The sequence below is a fragment of the Mastigoproctus giganteus genome, chromosome 1 (genome assembly GCF_048544385.1).
Source record: "Mastigoproctus giganteus isolate SK-2022 chromosome 1, ASM4854438v1, whole genome shotgun sequence".
Classification (NCBI taxonomy): Eukaryota; Metazoa; Arthropoda; class Arachnida; order Uropygi; family Thelyphonidae; genus Mastigoproctus; species Mastigoproctus giganteus.
The window spans coordinates 96011775-96032794 of record NC_143575.1 but is presented as its reverse complement, the minus strand read 5'-3'; the positions used below and the strand labels follow the sequence as shown (position 1 = coordinate 96032794).

Sequence of the window (21020 nt, the reverse complement as noted above, 5' to 3'; positions counted from 1 at the left end):
TGACAATTTTTGTCAATCTATGGACGCATTGCACGTGTACGTGCGTATACGCTTTAAAGCGCTCTCTACAGTGGACTCCCTCTTTACGATTGGTTCGCTGTACGGATCAAATCACTTGACGATGGACACTCGGTAACAAAATACCGTTCATTATACTGTGTAGTAAGGGCCGGTCATTGTGATCACGTTTACGAATTTAAATTCTATTAATAGCGATTCTAATAAGCGAAAATAGGAGGAATTTTATCCACAGGCTATAAAAGTAAAGATATAAAGCACGGATTTACACTTTATACCTTACCAATTAACAGAATGAAATAATACGTGAAAATCGATGGAATATTTTCCACAGGTTAACAAAAGAAAAAAAAACCGTGCCTAACGCTGCTTAATTTCGGTGATCACTCGAGAACCGGGCCATTTGTCCTAATACGACAGTTGGCTGTTCATTGTGCTTGTAATGTTTACTTATGGTAACGGTCGCATTTTCGTTGCGTTTTTTGTCAATCCACAAATAGAAGTTACTTCCATTTGAAAACAGTCTGGAGCGCGCCAAAGTTTCTCTTCAAAAATCGAACTATTATATTAGGGTCACCTAGTAATTTTTTATATAAACCCGTATTTGTGTCTGCATATTGCGTGTGTTCCCTGGTCGATTTGCTTGTTTTGCTGGACGAAAAAACCCCAGTTTCTGGGGGGAAAACCTTACTATCTACACCCGAGACAGGCTAACTCAGCCACAGAGTGAAAATCTATCGTTTTTATTCCCTTGCTTTGTTGATAAAATCCTGAACAATCAACCATCCTTCTATAGTCCGCCGAGCGAAGTTTTTTCAATCCAACTGAATTTCCTCCCTTTCGAGTAAAATTTAATGACGTTCTGGAGATACATAAGACATTACAAGAATTAAGGAAAGAAAGGGTTCAGAATCCCACCATTCGTGTAAAATTATTTGTTAACCGCGAACTGAGTTGACAATCATAGTACATTTACTTTTAGAGTCCTTGCAGCTGATAGAATAGTCTTAATCGACATCCTTCCATACTGCGCAGTTTGGAATTTGAACAATTTGCTGGATAGGCAAGCATTGTATGTTTTTTGGACTATGCATTGCCATAGACCAGAAACTTGAGTCTTTCATTCCCCAAAACAGGCAAACAAGCGTATAATGAAATCTAACTTCACTTGCCTTGACCCTAATTAAACAACTTGATATTTACATTTAAATTGTATTCAATTGAATGAAATCAAATTTCTTACTTGATTAGACCTGACGTTTAAGAGAGTACATAACCTTAAACTTATCCTTCACGAACATTGTCCAAGTACAGAACATGCAATATTATTCTAACCTTAAGTTCTTTTTACCACACTTATATAAAGGGGGCAACAGTGTTTGTTTGCTGCAGCAATCGAAAACGTAGGAACACTAATGAATCTTGGGTAACGTCTTTGTTGATGAGGGTCGATAGGATTTAACTGTGTACGTGGCTGTATATCATAACCTCAGCCTGTGACTCCCGAGGAACTTTCATAGGCACTCATTTTTGATGATTCAGCGCTTCTGTATTTCGAATAGCATGACGAGTTTATTCTCTTCAGCATGTTTCTGTGATATTTCGAAAGGAGATGATTTATCGAATTATCCTTAATGTTGTCTGCATGGCTGTAACGGTACAGTGGGTAATTTGAAATTCCTTAAAACTTTGGCGAGTGTCGCTGTATCGGTTTTGGGACCCTACTGACTATTTTTCTTCCTTTTTACTTGAATATTTCATGCTGATAAAAGTGGTATCGCCGCTTGCCACTCGTTTGAAGAGGTCTGAGTTCGGTTCCGGAGGTCCTCTAATCGAAGCTGTAGTCAACCAATTTTAGGCAAGAGTAGGGTTTCAGCGAGTTAGTTTGGATTTTTCAGCCCGCACAACGCTGAAATTGGCATCTGAACACTCTTTCATAGAGAAATACACAGATAAGCGACAAGCTTGCTGCCGCTAAAAATATTTAAGTCTAGTGTTGTGCCCAATCACATATCCGGGGGCTTTCATTTTACCATCCTTCTAGCACAGAGACTTAATCTTGAACTTCAATCTTTATCTACAGTGCTTTGTGGACTGCCAGTGCCATAACTGCATCGGAGCTTGTCGCTCATATTCGCATGTGTATTGGTCTGTGAAAGAGTGTTTCGCGAGCCAACTTGCATGTTGTGAGGAGTGAAAAACTGTGTTTCCTCTGCCTGAGATGTTAACTACAGCTTCGATTGAAGAGGACGTCAGAAACTGTTCCAGCTATCGTGGGGAATCGAACTCTGACCTCTCCAAATGAGTGACAGCGATGCCACTTTATCAAGGAAGTAATTGCGAACATTTTGAAATATAGAGTAAAAATTCTGAATTCACCCTATTTACTTTCAATCGAGGTAGATTAATTTCCCATATTTTGGATTTCTGTAGTCACAAACAAATGTCCTTTCTATTCATGTTTACTAATTTAAAATCACCGATGAGAAAGAAACTAGCAAGTGGAACCCGCCCCCAATATAAAGTGATGCCCTTTAGTCTGAGAAGCAACGTTAATGAGCTGTCACCACCAGGAGATCCATCGACTTGAACAGGTATCGAGGACGAACTTAATTTTTCTGATCTGTACCGTTTCAAAAAAAAAAAAACAAGTTTTTTATTTCCTGCTTTTGCATTTGGAAATCTCAAAGAACTATTCCTTATCGTTGTCAGTGGCCATTCTCTATACAAAAACCGAACTCCGCATAAGCTCATGTGGAGTTCAAAACGTTAATTTCCCCAGCGATTTGGCCTCATATTCAAGCAATTTGAACGCATGAAACCTTACTCAATGGTATTCTATTTATTTTCCATACAAAACTTCTGAATGAGACAGGAGGCAATGGACCTTCACACGATGACAAACATTCTGAAGTTCACTACTTATCTTTTTGATATACATATATATGGCTTTCTTAGCCGAGTGGTCAGGAGCGAGAGTGCATTAGACAGCTCTTTGAGTATCCCAGGGTTCAAGCCCGACTGCTAAATACGGTCGATCTGCCAACCCGCACTGGATCAGCGTGGCAGAATAGACCACTTGAAGAGACTTTCATCCAGCAGTGGATTGATAATGGCTGCTGCTTACTTACCTTTAGCCTTGTAGATATTGTCATAAATCACAACTAACCCGAATTTTTATGATAAGAAAGGAGAATTGAATAATTCGCTACACAGATATCTGATGTATGACTATTCTCGGAATGTAAATTCCCATCCATAATTAATGAAATTAAAAAAATACCGATGCAAATTCACATTTAACCCCTCTAATGCACAGGTGGGGTACATTATAATCGCTACTGATTTTGTGCTATTAAACCCCAAATTATGGGAAATCAATACTGAAGCATTTATTTGATTTACATTAAAAAAACTTGGAAATCGCATCTTGGCCATTGATGCCCTTGTCTTAAAACTCTTAACAACAACAACAACAACAACAACAACAACCTGTTCCTGACGCACTGTGACCTTCTTTGCAGATGCATCGTCAAACTAAACTACAGCATTGATTTTTATGTAGGCATTCTTCGTTCTGAACTCCTTTTCACTAGGCTGATGGCCTGTTTTTCTCGAAAACAACGTGCAACACAGATAATGAAACAAAAGAAGTTGGTTAATCGCACTCATGAACTGTTACTCCGTCTCATCAATTGTCAGGCGCGCAGGTGCATAAGTACACGTGCCTTGAGTGACCGGGGTTCAAGCCCGTGACTGCTGAATACTGTGCTGTTTCTTGTATTCTGTCTCTCTTGTGAACTCCTCTGACCGTTTGGTCGTCCCGGAGTATAAACAGAGAATTTATTTATTTATTATTATTTAAATGTGTATGAGAACATAGATTCTAATACGTGAATCTACAAGAAAGTATGTAAACTGCCTAGTATTCAAACCCCATAATAGTTATTGAGTTTGACCGTGGATGCAAACTAGCTACTTTTTTATATTTTTTTGGATAAAAGCTTCGATTATATTGAAGTAAGGCGCTGTTTTTGGTAAAGAAATACTACATGGAACAGAATGTGCTGTCGTTGAGTATTTCAATGTAACGTGAGCCATGACTTAAGTTTCCAAGGTCGGAACACAAAAGATTGACTTAAATTTATTCGGAGTATTGGTAGCAGCCGCAACGAATAATAATACGCATCTCAAGTCTAGACTTCACGTGGTTGCAGCTGTCTCCAAAGTCAATAATTATGAATATTTTTGATCCTAAGGAGGAGTGAAAAAATATCAGAACGCAAGGTAATTATTTCTCTTCAAAGTATCAAGGAATTTAAGTTTTAATACCGGAGGTAAATATCTTGAGTTTTTACGTATCCCTTTGATTGTTTAGTGCACTTTTTAAGTGGCTTGTTTGGAAATCAGTTTGAAATGGCCTGAAAGCGATTTATTTATTACTACTGCAGTTTTGTGCAGTTGGTTCCAATTCAATGAAGGCAGTTCAATGTTCTCAACGAGGAAAGTGTCCTCCAATGTGGATACATGTACTTGGTTACGTAACCACCCTGTGATGCTTCTGGTCTTCCAGACTAGCATCACTGGGATTTACGCCTACAACTTAGTTCGAGGATAGCACCGTTGGAACACAGTGTATGTAACTTGTGCTGCCACTCGTGGAAAATCGCAAAGGGAGATTCTGGGAGTTGGGAAGAGATTCAGCCATAATACACAATTTTGTCCCCTGCTTAGACTAGACGGGAGGTCTGGGATCAATCGGTAGGCAGTTTTTACGGGTTAATCATATTCCAGCAGGTCTCCTTCCTTTAAGACTTTTTAGAAATATGGGTAAGATACTCTAAGCAAATTCGGTGTTCCATTCACGTGCCCAGTACCTGTAAATTCCATCTTAGGGCTCTTTTGTAGGCGTGGTATTTAGGGCATATGAAACCAACTTTTTCACTTATGAGTAATTGCAATCCTCCTAGTGCCCCTCACCAGGGCATTCTGGTATTACACGTAATGAGAGCGCAGACAGGCCGCCAAACACAGAATAACACCAGCATACATGGATTGTTTGAAGCATATAAAAAAGTTCGGGGTCAGAGAGACATCATGTGCCAACCGCGCGGAGAAAATCCTTGATGCTACTTCGACAGAAATATTACCCACCACTGTAACCTTCCATGGAACTTTTAATTCATCATGTGATATCATATCAGAGTTGGATCCATTTCATGTCTCTGAGGAAGAGATCTGCTCCGAAATAAAGGATTAAGGCATGATGATGAGAAGTGTGATACCGTCTTAACTATCCATCAAGTTTCATCAGAAATTTTTTTTTAATCAAACAACGGGTTTATCTTATACCTAAATGCATGAGCCGTATTTCAATGTTTTAAAATTTCAGAACTTGTACGGTCATTATTTAAAATGGGATTTTGTTTTAAGTTACTTTATATGTTGTATTATACCTTTTGACAGCGGGTTCTACTGCCGTAGGTAAATGAAATCCCTGCTGCGTTTTTCTTTATGACGTAGCGTGTTTTGGAGCATTACAGCCTCTGTTGCTTATGGACCAATAAATATCAAATCCACTCAACCTGAAGTCTCTATAGATTCCGAAATGTAAACAACACAAACTTGAAAAGCACCTTTAATCCTTTTCAGAAACCTCAGATGTACAGGTGATAGGTTAAACAGGTATTAATATTTAAATACAGGCAGAAATAAAGTTATCACCAATGATCTCGGCTTATCACCAAGATCATTGGCGATATAACTTAACTTAATTTGCGCCTTTATTTAAATAGCAACTTTGGTTTTCATTTTCCTTCAACAAATTTTATAGATTAATGTTGCTTGCAAATGAAGACCTCACTTACCTTCACCAAACTGTTTCTTTTCCACGTCTTGTTGAAGAATATTTTTAAAAGAGGAGAGGCCAATGCCATGCACAGATGTTATGGCGTCAACTTGTGTATTAAAACCGATAACAATTAATCATTCTTCTAGAGTGCAGATAATACTATCACCTGCGAGTCTCTAAAACTTTTCAGGCGTGAGAATGAGAAGATGGATTGACAGAACGTATTGGCTGGGTGGGATGTTATCAATGAAAAAACAAGCTGTATCCAAAATATTTTTCCCACTTCAATTCATGAAAAGGTGTTTTAAGGATTTAGAAAATGCTTTCAAATCGTTCTCTTCAAAATAAGAACATAAGATCTCCAAAAGGTCACGATATATGAATTTCAATGCATAAATTGGTCTAATAGCAAAATCTGTATATCTAAATTACTAGAAATAAGAACCGCTATGATCTCCTCTTCTTCTTGGCCAATTAAAACAATAGATTGATCTCGTCGCCTCTTCAACAGTTATTTCTGCATTCACTGTGCATACAAAGTAAATTAATAATTCAGGGATCAGTGTTGGGCCATTTCTGTTTTCTTATCTTCCTTAATAACTCGAGGAGGGAGTGCATGGGATATTTTCAAAGTGCGTTAATTATTTAAAGAGCATAACCACGCCACTTTGCTTAAAAGTGACTTAGATCTGAATTTGAGGTTTTGCACCAAGGAAACAGAAACCAGAGGTTACAAACTGGGGAGGGGTTAAAAGGAGGGGTGTAGACGGGAGGCTAGGAAGGACACCCGGTATCTTGTCTGTGATATATAGGACCGTAGGTAGAGCCCTTTGTATAAGCTGATGGTAAGACTGCATTTAAATTTTATTATGTTCGTGTCTCGAGGAAAGACAGAACTACTAATCAATGTCCATATGAAGAACGGCTTAGAAAATGTGGACTGCAAAAGCGGGGTAAAGGGTTTGAGGCCCTGAAAGGAATCAGTAAAACGGATGACAAAGGTAATTTTTTCACTGGCATAAGAGAGAAGAACCAGGAAGTATAAATGCAAAATTTTTGAGAGTAAATGATCCAACATGTTGCCCTTCCCGGCAGCATGTTGTAGATCATTTGAATTATTTCCTGCCACAGTTGTCGGGGATGATAGTTTGTAAAGTTTAAAGAAGAATTGAAGAAGTACTTTTGGGGAAGGTGAAGGTTAGAATTTTTTGGCGATTGTAGAAAAAGCCAGCTTTCTTGTATCATTTAGTCTCTTTCGTTATATTTGTAATGGCCCCTTTTTTATTTTGGGAGTAAATTACGATAAATATCCTTGTCGCCACTGATAAGAATACATTTCATATCTGGTAGGTGTGGACAGGAATATTTATCGTATTTGTATTTTATTTTATTAAAATACGAGCAATTCTCAGAAAAATGTGCACGCAGTGAGTGTTTTTTGTCTGGTAGCACCAGGCGTTTAACCAAATCACGAAAAATGTGCAAACGCCAACAGGATCCAAATGGGATAGTATCTGAAACGCTAACTTTGCCCATCACACGTTTCACTTCTCATTGAATGCGTGCGTATTAAATTGTGGATTTTAATAAGACTTTTCCCACCAATATTTATTAGACATTAGTGGGGCACTGTACTTTAAAAGCCTGATGTTAACAGCTCTTACAGCTGAAGACAACACAAACACAATGAAAAAGCTCCTTTATTCATAGAACTGCAACCATTTGAGAAAATGTAATTTCCTAAATTACAATAAATAATTAACCTCATAGATCATACGCTCGGCAACTCAATCCCACACAGGAAAACAGTTGGCGTATTTCCTCCACACTTCTCGTTTCTGCGCTGCTTCCAAATTCCGACAAGAGGGCGGACGTCCCATCATGTGAATCAGGAAGAAGTCATCGCACGTTATAACTCCATCACTATCGCAGTCGCTACCAACTCTCTTCATGTGTTCCTTAATGATTAATTCGGAGCAATCTCTGCGCATCGCACACTGTTCGAAACCTGAAACCAAAATAATAAACATCAGTAAAATAATTTCGTGCCATTTTATTTCTAGAAGAATAATTACATTTATCACGCGAATCTAGCCTCCCTTTTTGTAAGAGTTATGGAGTATCAGGATTTCTAGGCGAAGAGTTGGTTGGTGCTAACAGTTGCTTAATCTACTTTCAAGCCAGAGGTTCCCTCATATATGTGTTGAGGTAATCGGCTCGTGCTTATCTCGTTTCTGTTGTGCACGGCCAAGAACATTTCTAATTCTTATAATTTCGAAAAGTAATAAGATCTACCTCGCAAACATAGGACATTAACAAATGGTTCCCACTTAATGTCAGCTGACAGGCACAAAATGGCCGCAGTAACCCCTGCGCCAGTATAAGTATATTCATATCAATTAGCTAGCTGGTTATATTTTTCGATTCGTAGTTAGGAAATATATATTTAATATTCTAAACAAAACTTTTCATTGCGTACATTATACACAAGTTTTAATTAAAAATGCCACACTTTAGCTGACTGACAAACTTGTATGATAGTTGAATAAAATTCTTAGTTTTTTTTTTAATGAGAGGTATTTAATTAGATGAGAAAAGATAAACCAAATAGATCGATATTATTTCCGTTTTTAAATAATAAACAGCTTTTAAAGGAATAAGCAACAGAAAAACACAACTTCTTTCTGTGCCTGAAGACAAAACACTGATTATGATGCGCTGGCTGCCCAAACTCATGCCCGAAAACCTCGAATAGAACAAATAAACCAAAAAAAAAAATCACTTTACCCATTAGTCCTAACTGCTCTCCTGCACTTCCAGCTTCCTTCCAGTACGCTTCTGATATGTAAAATGGACCGCAATATTTAATCCCATCAGAACCGTTGTTACAGATGTGACTCTCAAAACAGGAAGAAAAAGCCTAATTAAAATATTGAAAAGAGGCAGTATTAAATTAACATTTTTATCAATAATTTATTGCTACTTTTATCAATAACTTATGGTATTTCAAAATTGCGCAGGACAACTGCATGAGCATATTTTACAACTAAAAATAGTTTCCTATAAACGTACGTCTGAAGTCTATTTCCAAGACATCATTTCTTAAATCATAAATGGCAAAACTAAAATGTTTAAAATGTACTAACCCTCACATGAGTAGGGCTTCAGCAATACTGCAAGTATAGTTAAACATTTGATCGTAGACTGCCTATTCTTTATAAAAGGAAGTACGATAACTTTTAAGCTGTTTTCTACCAGATGAATCGAGAGAAGACCATGAACTCTTTATTGCCATTTCGAAAGACACAATATGGCCCTAGCAGTTTGTGTCGTTAAATGCCAACACAAGTATTGCCATTTCTGTACCGGATTTTCTCTGGCAGCTGGAAAGGGACCAATATCCCTTACCAGCTGCTTGGGCAAGACATTACAAAATATGAGCCACAACAGATTGGCATGGTATAGATGTCCCATTCAATTATCAATCAAATTCAATGCAACTTCGGGAAAAGTCGATCCACGTTCGATCTTATGGTGAAAGCTGAGTCTAACATACAGAATGCTTTTATTGGAACAAAAACAATCAAAACATATGATGTGTCTGGAAATCGACAGAGACTTTGGCTTCACATGGTTCTATGGCATTCTCCACGATTTATATGCCAGAGCACTCGAAGGTCGGCTACCGATGGGCCCCGGGTGCCAAGCGTATTTCGAGGCCAAGCTATATTCTTGCGATTTATAAAGTGCTCTTGATAAGTGATTGAAATTATATTTTACGTTCACATTTCTATAAACAGTTTTACTTTAAAAAACAGTTCTATACTTGAAAAGTAACAAGTAGAACACAGGAAGGAAATACACCTTTCTTTACATTTTCCTCAATTTATATTTTTACTAATTAACTAACACTTCAACCGCTTGGCCTCCGAGCGGCACTGCTCCTGCCTCCCCGTGGCGGGGCCGGTAACCTGGGGGAAAAGTTATCCTCCAGGGCGAAAAGGAGTAACGATGGATATAAATGACTATCCACCACTAGAGCCTTCAAATTCAAGGCCAGACATACCAAATGATGATGACCTAAACCAACCAAAAAGGCTCCGAAGAGAAGTGCAGAGCAATGAGATGCCAAACTTCCTTGTAATACATTCGCTCTCCAACCAGCCTGTTGGCAAATTGTCACCATTTGTCATCCAAAGATTTTTGGAATCCATTGCTGGTACGCCGAAAATGGTTAAACGTCTGCAGTCCGGAGACCTACTAATCGAAACAGCTTCCTCAAAACATTCAGAATGGCTGCTTAAAACAACAACCTTTGCTGGGCTACCCGTATCTGTAACTCCCCACAATACGTTAAACTCGTCAAAAGGTGTCATCACAGAGTGGGACCTGATTACAGTATCTGAAGAGGAACTAGTACAGGAACTGGGCAATCAAAAAGTAATTAGTGCAAAACGTATAAAAACCAAAAAAGATGGAAATCTTGTTCCAACCCGATCCATAATTTTAACATTCAGCACCCCAGATTTGCCATCCTCAGTAAAAGCTGGCTATTTAAACTGCCGAATACGGCCTTACATACCTAATCCTCTACGTTGCTTTAAATGCCAAAAATATGGACATTCGCAACAAGCATGTAGAGGTGATGCCATTTGTCCAATTTGTGGTTCCAAGGAGCATACACAAACAGACTGTTCAGCCTCAAGTCCCATTTGTCCAAACTGCAAAGAAAGTCACCCAGCCTTTTCCAAATCTTGTGAAATGTGGAAAACGGGGAAGAAAATCCAAAAATATAAAATAGAGCACAAAGTCACGTACCCTGAGGCACGCAGACAGGTTATGTCGACCATGCCCAGTCGTTCATATGCAGCTCACACTCGAAGCTTTAATTCAACAGCAGCTCAAACAGATGTATCCATACCTCCCTGCACATCTCTATCTAACTGGGTTAAAAACACATTATCAAGCCCTGTCAAAGACACACATCAAATTAAAACCACTGAATCGACCAACACTCCAATCAGTATCCCAGTTGAGACTCGGACAGTCCCGCATGACAAAGAAAAACTGAAAACTACTAAACACAACAATAAACCTGAATCATCCACTGGTAGTATGGAAGTAGATGTAAACCCAGATCATGAAGAACCAATACTAGAACTTCACGCAAACGATACTATGGATACCGGTCGCCCTACCTTCCCGAAAAGAGACCGAAAAAAATCCTCCTCAAACAAAAAACAGTCAGATGAATCGTCCTCATCTAAACCAAAATGAACCACAGCATCTTACAATGGAATTGCAGAGGCTTTCGTTCAAACACAGACGATATTCAATACCTAATTAATCAATATTCTCCGGTTGCCTTTTGTTTACAGGAAACTTACCTAACCACACAAATTTCTCCTTCGATAAAGAACTATTGCATTTATCGAAGAGATCGAAATACCGCTAGCGCTGCCCATGGTGGTGTGGCAATCTTAGTAAATTCAAAGATCCCAACTAAACATATCCCACTCCAAACTAATATAGAAGCTGTTGCTGTTCGTATAATTCTCCATAGTGCAATAACACTAGTCTCAATATACCTACCGCCAAACTGTACTAACTCTTTAAAAGATCTTGAAGACCTCTTTATACAGGTACCTCCACCTCTCTGTATATTAGGGGACTTTAACGGGCACCACCCATTATGGGGCTCTCCTAAATTGGATAGACGAGGCCGACTAATTGACAGTTTTTTGGATGCACTAAATCTCACTATACTCAATACAGGTGCACCGACACACGTACAGCTTCCAACAGGACACACCTCAGCAATAGATCTCTCAATTTGTTCACCAGTACTAGTCCCAGCCATAGAGTGGTATGTAATAAACGATCCCATGGGCAGTGACCACTTCCCAATAGTATGCAACTTTCTAAAAGCAAAGACTCCTTCAATTCAACCCTGCAGAAAGTGGAAATTTGTCCGAGCAGACTGGGCAAAATTTCAATCATCAATTGACCTCGATGAGGAAAAAATCCGCCTCCAGCACATTGATGATGTGACAGATTACATCACGTCGCATCTTCTAAATGTGGCTAAAGACACAATACCAATATCAAATCCGCCGGGCCGAAAGCATTATAATTACTGGTGGAATGACAAATGCACCACAGCAAAGAGAGCAAAAAATAAAGCCTGGAATTTGTTTCGGAAATGTCCGAGCACAGTCAATCTCATTAATTATAAGAAATTAAGGGCAAAAGCACGCTTCATACAAAAACAGGCAAAGAAAGAATCCTGGACCCGTTTTGCATCCACTTTTCACAGAAATACCGATCCCAAAATAATATGGAAAAAAATTAGACAGCTGTCTGGTAAGTTTCCTACCATACCTTCCCCAATCCTCTCCTGGAATGGAAAAGATCTCTCTAATCCTGTAGATATAGCTAATGCTTTAGCCAATACTTTTGCAGAAATCTCAGCAACGTCAGCCTATACTACCTCTTTCCAAAGAATTAAAATCACTAAAGAAAAGCATGCTATTCATTTTCAAACTACCCGTCCTCTCCCATATAACAAACCTCTGCAATATTCTGAACTTTTACATGTCATTAGAACAGCTCGCAATGGTGCTGCTGGACCAGATGGAATTTATTATGTCATGCTACAACATCTTGATGACAAAGCTCTGCGTTGCCTCCTGGTCTTTTACAATCGCATATTTTTAGAAAATGTTTATCCAGCATCTTGGCATCACTCTACAATTTTGGCATTCCTGAAGCCTGGAAAAGATCCATCAAACCCAAATAGCTATAGACCCATATCTCTCTCAAGCTGCCTCAGTAAAATCCTTGAGAAAATTATCCACAGAAGACTCGTCTGGATCATTGAGTCGGAACATCTAATGAGCCATTGTCAATATGGCTTTCGCCAAAACAGATCATGCTTAGATCTTATGGTCAAGGCCGAATTTGCCATCCGTAATGCTTTTGTCAAACATGAACATCTAGTAATGGTTTCAATAGACATAGAGAAGGCTTTTGATACCACCTGGCGGTATGGTATACTTAGTGATCTTTACCTTCTCGGACTACGAGGCAATCTTCCTATATTCATTCAGAACTTTCTACATACAAGAACATTTCAAGTTCGATATCAACATGCCCTTTCCCCAACTTTCATCCAGGAAGAAGGTGTTCCACAGGGATCAGTACTGAGTGCCACACTTTTTGCCCTGAGAATAGATTGTATTACTAAGCAGCTTCCAAATACAGTTGAGACTTACCTTTATGCAGATGACCTTTCCATCTCTTGTCATTCTCAAAACATGAGGTCTATTGAAAGACAGCTTCAGATATCACTTAATAAAATTCAACAATGGGCGAGCCTCAACGGCTATCGGCTCTCACAACAGAAAACAGTTGCCATCCATTTCTGTAGACAACGCAAACTTCATCCAGATCCTGAACTTCAAATTTCTAACATCTTTGTCCCGGTCACCAGCAACATCCGATTTCTAGGATTAACCCTTGACAATAAGTTAAATTTCCTAGATCATATTAAAAATGTACGGACTTCATGTCTAAAAAAGTTAAACATACTCAGAGCTTTATCTGCCCAAACATGGGGTGCAGATCGTACCACACTTCTTCGGTTATACAGGGCATTAATCAGATCTCGTCTCGATTACGGTGCTCCAATCTATGATTCTGCCAGAAAGAGTGCATTACGCTGGCTTGATCCCATTCAGCACAGTGCTTTGAGAATTGCAACTGGTGCATTCAGAACGTCGCCAGCACATAGTCTCTACATTGATGCTCATGAGCCCCCACTAACTTTACGCAGGAAAACACTGTTACTCAAATATGCTGTCAAGATACAAAGCTGTGCTTCTCATCCCATTCGGTCATACCTTTTTAACCCACCGTTAGAAACCCTATACAGAAACAAACCTAGCATAGTAAAACCAGCTGGTCTTCGCCTTCTTGAACTTGTGCAAGTTTGGAATATTTCCATCCATTCCGTAAAGCAGGTAGCAACTTATACTCAACCTCCATGGACTCCTCCTCCTCTTCCAATCTGTGACACTTACCTCTGTCAATGGAGAAAGAATTCCTTGCAAGCAGCAAATATCAACCAAATTCACGCAGTTCACATTGAAAGATATTCTGATTTCTCTCCAATTTATACAGATGGCTCTAAATCTAATTCAAATGTTGGAGCAGCTGCAGTGTTTCCAAATACAATTGTATCAGCTTCCCTTCCGTCAGAATTTAGTATATTTTCTGCTGAATTATACGCAATAAAACTAGCTTTAGAAAATCTTCATTTTAACTCTTCCTTAAAATCTGTCATTTACACTGATTCCCTCAGCTCAATCATGTCGTTATGTAATTCCTCAGATAAAGTTCACCCTGTTCTAGATGAAATCAGAAGCTTATTACTGCAAATTAAAGAACCCAATCAACAGGTCACTTTTTGCTGGATTCCAGCACATTCCGGTATTTTAGGAAATGAACTGGCCGATAAAGCTGCAAAAAATCCAACTACCTTAGATGTAACCAACATCCCTGTTCCAGCATCAGATTATGCACTAACCATTCATGCTGCTTGCCTATCACAATGGACAGCCCTGTGGCACTCCCAGACTAATAATAAACTCTTTCAGTTTAAACAAGACCCGAAAATTTGGCGCTCCAGTGTCCGTACATCGAGACGAGAAGAAGTAGTCCTCTCAAGGGCAAGAATAGGACATACACATCTGACCCACCTTCATTTACTGAGAGGAGATGATCCACCACAATGTACACATTGTTCTAACAATTTGACTGTAAAACATATTCTTATTGGCTGCCCCTATTATAAACAAGCGAGAACTTCATCCTTGATCTCACTGGTTAATCTACATAAACCAATTACTCTTGAAAACCTGATTGGTGATAAGGCAAATATTTCTGAATTTTTTGACTTTCTCAGGCAAACTGGGCTTTTCAATTATTTCTGATTTTCTTTTGATTTAGAGAAAACTCATGTCTTAATATAATAAGTGAATAGGCACATTATAGCCTTAGCAGCTGATGTGCCATTAAACCTCCAGAGCAACAACAACAACAACGGCTACCGATGGTCAACTGTAAGATGTAGATCTTACAGTTGACCATCAAATTAAAATAGAAATATCTATTTAGCTAAATTAAATCCAGGAAGGGCGATGGAAAGGGCGTATTAAGTTAAAGATAGTAAGTATTAAGATTGAATATTTAGTTTTAATGTAAACAAGGTTAAATCTTGAAGAAACTGGATTTGGGGATGGAAAAGTTATAGACGTATATGTTAAATAGCGACTAAATGGAAACAAATAATTTCGAGTAATATAGAGAGCAAACAGGACCAGCACTAGGGAAGGGGTGCCATTTGAGAACAGGCGAGAAAGGGTTGCTGAGGGCAAGAACAATAGGACCGTGAAAATGGCATTATGAAGCGTCTCTTTTGATCTAAGCCACCGTTAGGAAGTAAACAGGAAATGAGTGGACGTCCAGTGTTCGCCTAAAAAGAAAACGGCGTCACAGTGGCTGATATTTTGGCAAGTTGGCCATATTTAGCAGAGAAGGTGTGAACACAAAACGGAGTGTTTTGGAGGTGACCGGCAAACATGAAAAGGTCATACTGCCATATAAAAAAAAAAATAAAATAAGAAATTTCTACAGAAGAGTTGGTTTGTGCGCTAGGGACACAGCTGTTGTGCGTTGTTTCACCAAATAGGAGAAGGAAGGAAAAATTAAACAGTATGGGGATTGGTTGGAGTCCTTGGGGGACGCAATGGCAAGACTCTTGGCACGGACAGACCCCGAATAAACTACACCATATTAAGCCTGTAATCATGCAATGGCAGTCCAGTCTACGCAGGGTCCGAAAAGAGGAAGTTGTTCTTGCTCGGCTCCGCATAGGTCATAGCCATCTAACACATTCCTTTTTGCTGACGGCGGATGGCTCGCCTATGTGTGAGACGTGTAACGTTATTTTAACTGTTTCTCACGTTTTTATTGAATGTCCTGTTTTTAGACAATCCTTTTCTAGAACTTTTAATAATCTGGCTGAACCATTTACACTCAGTCAGATTTTAGGTGACAGAGACAACATGTCTGACGTTTTTAATTTTTTACACTCGATCAATTTATACACAAAGATTTAAGTTTATATTTTATACCTTTTATATAACCTTTAACCACAGTATCATTTTTACCTTTTTGACACGGTAGCCTCTTCTAAGGCTGACCAATATTTTTGTATTAGTTTTATTTTTGATTTGGCGCATTATGGCCACAGCTGCCAATGCGCCATTAAAAACCAAACCAAATCATTGGGGGAGGCGTTCCAAACTTTGAGGGAAAAAGAAAAGGGAAGAAGTGTCCACTCGGTATCTGATTTCTCTGTGGTCGAGGACAGAAAGTCGTGAGTTTGCGGGTTGAAGTGAAGTAGATTTTTTGGTGGTCGAAAATTAAATTTGGAATAGGGAAGTTAGTTACTAAGATTGAGATAATTTGTTATGAATGTAAATGATTGTGAAATAATGTAAGGGTGGTAAAGGGGTAATAAAAAGAAAGTGATAGTATAACGGAATTAGTAAAGAAATTGTATTTATAGGGGTATTAATCTATATCATTAAATCAGGCCAGGTGCCAACACAAGATAACAAACCAGATGAGGGGCAAAGAGAAAAATTTATTATTAATAGAGAAACCTCATGAGTAAAGAGGTATGACTAAGATGATAACTAGAGAGTAATTAAAGTAGAATGAGGGGTTTATAGTGAACATTACTGAGGTAAGAGGATACCAGTTGTAATACATTTCACGTGTTAAAGGCTAGAAACAAATATACAAAAAGAGTAATAAGAGCTGAAATGAGTTTTACTGATGTAAGTGATAAAAATTGGTAATGTAAGAGAATGATTGAGTAATCATCGAGGATTCACATTTAGTAAGATACAACTGATATTAATAATTCGTAAATTGAGAATAGTGGATGAGAGAGAGAGATAGTGTAATGTACTGCAGTATGGTTCAAATATATGGAAATTGGTATGCTCGTATGTAATTATTTGTTTCTTTTATGTAAATGCTGTATATAATGTTCATTAAAGGTTGTAATTTTTTTGTAAATAAATGTCTTTAATGTTCTGGTAACACCTGCTTTACACACCCTAGAATCTATAATTTTTTGTGAATTGAAGACAGATTTGCGTTTGTGGGGTGGGACTTCAGTAGGGTGGAAGTCAAAACAGCAACAAAAACAAGACAATTTTTAACCCCCCCCCACACACAACGGTTTTCTTAAAATTGCGAAACAGCGCTGTAAAAGTGCTATTTCATAATTTTTTCTACTTAGAATAGAGTATAGCGCAGAACAATCCGCCCCTAATATTGACATTTTCTCTAAAGTCTGACTTCCAAATATAATTTTATTCACAGAATCTGCGCTCTATTGAATCATAACTACAGGTGACAATAAACAAAATGGCGGTACTCATTTTTCGCATAATGGTTACCGCTTGTGGTCATTCAGAGACTAGAGCCATCAGCTTTTGAAAAGTAAAAAGCGAAAACTAATCTAGAATCTAGGCCTGAGAACACCGTTTTAAAGCTGAAGCCTGGAAATGCAAAGAATATCGGATCACGCTATTTTTCGTAACTTTCTTGTACCTCTCTCGACAGACCAAACCCAAAAGGAATATTTTTACTTTTATAGTAATCAATATTACCCAAATATTATTTCTATTGCTCGATACTAGGATGCTTCTCTTCCAACTCTCTGGATTGGGCGATATCACTGATTTTAGGACATCTATACCGTAAAAAAAGGTTAAAAGCAAAGAAATAGAATAAAAAAAACCAAACAAACAAACAAACAAACTTAACATCGTTAAGAAAGAATGAAGTGAACTTACTTGACATATGCACTCCAGGCATTCATCGGTCATTTCTGGCATTTTCAATCTAGGACTAATAGTTGGCTTTGGCATTTTCATATTAGGATCAATAGTTGGGTCTGTAAAAGAAGTACGAGTCAGTAAAATGTCTGTTGTCACCAACGAATGAACGCTTTCATTACAATTATTCGAAACTTGAAGTAATGAATTGGTTAAGTCAGAAATTCTTCCATTAAGGTAAGCCTTGATTAATTAATTAAAATTTATTTTGCTATTAAAAAAACAAAACAAAAACAAAGATCATGCTGAAATGAACGAGGAAATTAGTTAAACTGTGGGCTTAAAACGGCATGGTCATTAAGGAGAAGCAGAGTTCGAAAAAAAATATCACATCCCTCACATTTCAATTGTTCAAGCTGAAAAAAATATGTCCAATTTACCAAGATAAACTAAAATAAGCTCTTAATATGAGATCATTGCCTTCTTTTGAGAGGTACAAAATGGTCTTATTTTAAGAGATGAACTCTAAAAACAAGATCAATTTGTAATACATGACTAAGACTGTTTTTGTTAAACTTGTTAATTAGTAAAATCCATTGGCTATTTATTAATGTGGAGAATTTGAGAATAACTATAATTCATTAATGTTCCAGAAACAACACCAGCAAACATTTTGGTAAACAATTGGACAAGAAGCGAATAGGAAACAGTTACCTTACCCATTCTTAATTAATGAAAATCAAGTACTAACATCGGTGGACTTTATGCCGTTTACTGCAAACATTTGATCCTACCTTGTTCACTCTTTACAAAGGAAGGGACAATAGATTTAAACTTATGACCAAAGTCGAAGACACCCCTACCTTCAAACATACTGCATTAAAATCACATTTAATCCATGAATTTCTTTCTTCTATACATTTTGTATGGTACACATTATTGCTGGATTTCTATTTCCACAATTTTAATGAAATTTGGTGTGGACTGACATTTCTTTTTGTATTTTTCGTGAAAATTCGTCCACTGGGTGTTTATTGCAGGTGGACGGACTTGAAGACAATAGGCGCGTAGCATATATAAATATGAAAGATAATAATAAAAAATAAAACAATTAGGAAAAAGTAAGAAAGAAATTAAAATAGACAACCACGAACGTAAGTGGCTGCAGACTATAAAAGAAATAAATTAGAGAGAAAAAAAGAGCGAAGAAACAAATAATGAAGATACATGATAGGAATATATGTACAAAATTAATATATTAGATAAAAGGCAAATAAAGCCAAATAAATCTAAATTTATCATTTGTTTTTATTTGCCTTATATCTAATATTTTAAATTTTTATATACTACTACCTTGTATCTTCATTCTCATTATCTGTCATTATTTGTTTCTTCTCTTTTTTTGCGTCTTTTTTCCTCTCTAATATATATTTGTGAACGTGCCTAAAATTTTACAGTAAAACAGAACAACAAACCAAAACTACACAATTTGTTGTTAGCAACTTACACTACATTAGGCATGACTATTAGGATTGTGGGAAATACAAGCCAATTAATCCTTCTTATCGTAAGAAGTCAAACTTCGCAGTATATCATTTCCAACACGTTTTGGAACGTTGGAGAAAACAGTAAAGAATGAGCGTACCTTGTTAATAATTTTAGTGTTAATAGATAAACAGATCTTTTCTACTCACTTGGCCATTTTTGGACAATCGATTGTCTGGAGATGTTTGTATAATCACACGCTAACATACAAAACAGACCAACAAACCAAAAGAGACTTTGTATTAAAAGCCTCATTTTGTGAGGTATTCACTGACTATGAAACATATTTAATCCGCAAACTCGCTGGTTCTTCCTTTCTGTCAATTTGCAGAACTTCCCATGATTCATATTAGCAGAAATTCTTATATCCGGTGTACACGAACACGGCGCATTGCTAATATACAGTATTATATAAATAGGAAACAGACGGGAAAGGTGCTTACAATTAGTGGCGTAATTAGGGTGGGGCGCGTGCCCTGGGCGCCATATTTGGGGCGCGCCTTTTTATGGTTAAAAAAAATGCTAAAATTCCAAAAGAACAGTTTTGAAGGGGCGCCAATTTTTTGTTTTTCCTGGATGCCATCAACCCACTCCTTACAATTGATGCTGCGATGTTCAAAAAATTGGCTTTCAAAATATTGGAGGGAAATTATCAAAATTACACAAGTGCTTATGGAAACGCGTTTGTTTCTATTTTATTAGAAGGAGGCGGAAAATGGAATATATGAAAGTTGTTCGAGAGGGGAGGCAAGCAGTCCACATTTATGGGTGGCCAGTAGTACGATCCTGCCTCCCTTTCCTTTTCCGTTAGATTCAGTTATTTTTTTCACTTCATTCAAAAGTCAGAAAAGCAGTTTATATAATGAAAAACTATTTGTTTTTTTTAAATTCAAAACGTATTTCACATTTTGGGATAGACACGGTGCATATTAACTTCTTTGCTTTATTTTTTTGTAGAACTGCTATAATTCTTATGCACAGACAAAAAAAAAAAAAAACATGAAAATGTACGATGGAATATGTAACGTATATGAAAACAATATAAGAATAGTCTCTTTAGTCACGATAGATGGCAGCACTTCCTATACATTTGATTTGGGAAAATATAAAATGCATAGCATCATTAGTATCTTTTTTTCCCCCTATAGTTCTCCGAATTATTTCGAAAATTTTCCTATAATTCAACGAGGAAAACAATAATTTCAATTAATTTGACGGTGAAATTTTTAAACTGCTTTTTCTTTTCTTTGTTTTCAGACTCGACAATATCTAAACATAATGCTCCAATAAAATCTAAACCAAACATACGACACAGTCATCTGAAACATTCCTTTTTGTTGGGGCTATAACTGCTTGCTGACTATGTTGGGGTACACAATCAGCAAGCAGTTGACGATATCGGAGACAAGTGATACGTTGTTCCACATGCACCAGTGGTCCAAGTTTCTGCCAGTGAAACATGCCCCACACCATACACCGGCCTGCACTTTTGATACTATGCATGATGGATGAAGAGCCTCATGTTTTGACGCCGAATCCGTACACGACCATCCACAGTGAGGAGTAAATAACGTGACTCATCCGACCAGCACACCTTCTTCCAGTCTTCTAATGTCCAACTTGCATGCTCTTTGCACCAGGCGAGTCTTTTACGCCGATGAACCTTGGTTAGGAGAGGATGGCGTAGG

The 21020-nt window shown here is 37.7% G+C and overlaps 1 protein-coding gene across 1 annotated transcript; it reads right to left on the bottom strand.

The window, feature by feature from the left end:
• Positions 1-7636: 7636 nt before the first annotated feature.
• LOC150091017 (lysozyme-like) lies at positions 7637-19620 on the bottom strand. Its single transcript, XM_090381197.1, has 4 exons — positions 19482-19620; positions 17806-17906; positions 8657-8789; positions 7637-7877 (listed from the first exon to the last, which is right to left on the bottom strand). Exons 1-4 carry the CDS (start codon positions 19585-19587, stop codon positions 7657-7659), a joined length of 561 nt encoding a protein of 186 aa, XP_090237323.1. The 5' UTR covers positions 19588-19620; the 3' UTR covers positions 7637-7656.
• Between the last annotated feature and the right edge of the window lie 1400 nt (positions 19621-21020).

What these genes read in the sequence shown, in the direction of transcription:
- LOC150091017 (XM_090381197.1), bottom strand. Translation starts at nt 19,587, where the DNA reads ATGAGGCTTTTAATACAAAGTCTCTTTTGGTTTGTTGGTCTGTTTTGT. An exon ending in GATTGTCCAAAAATGGCCAA is followed by an intron (nt 17,907 to 19,481) that starts GTGAGTAGAAAA and finishes CTTCTTTTACAG; the next exon opens with ACCCAACTATTGATCCTAAT. An exon ending in GCCTGGAGTGCATATGTCAA is followed by an intron (nt 8,790 to 17,805) that starts GTAAGTTCACTT and finishes TATTTTAATTAG; the next exon opens with GCTTTTTCTTCCTGTTTTGA.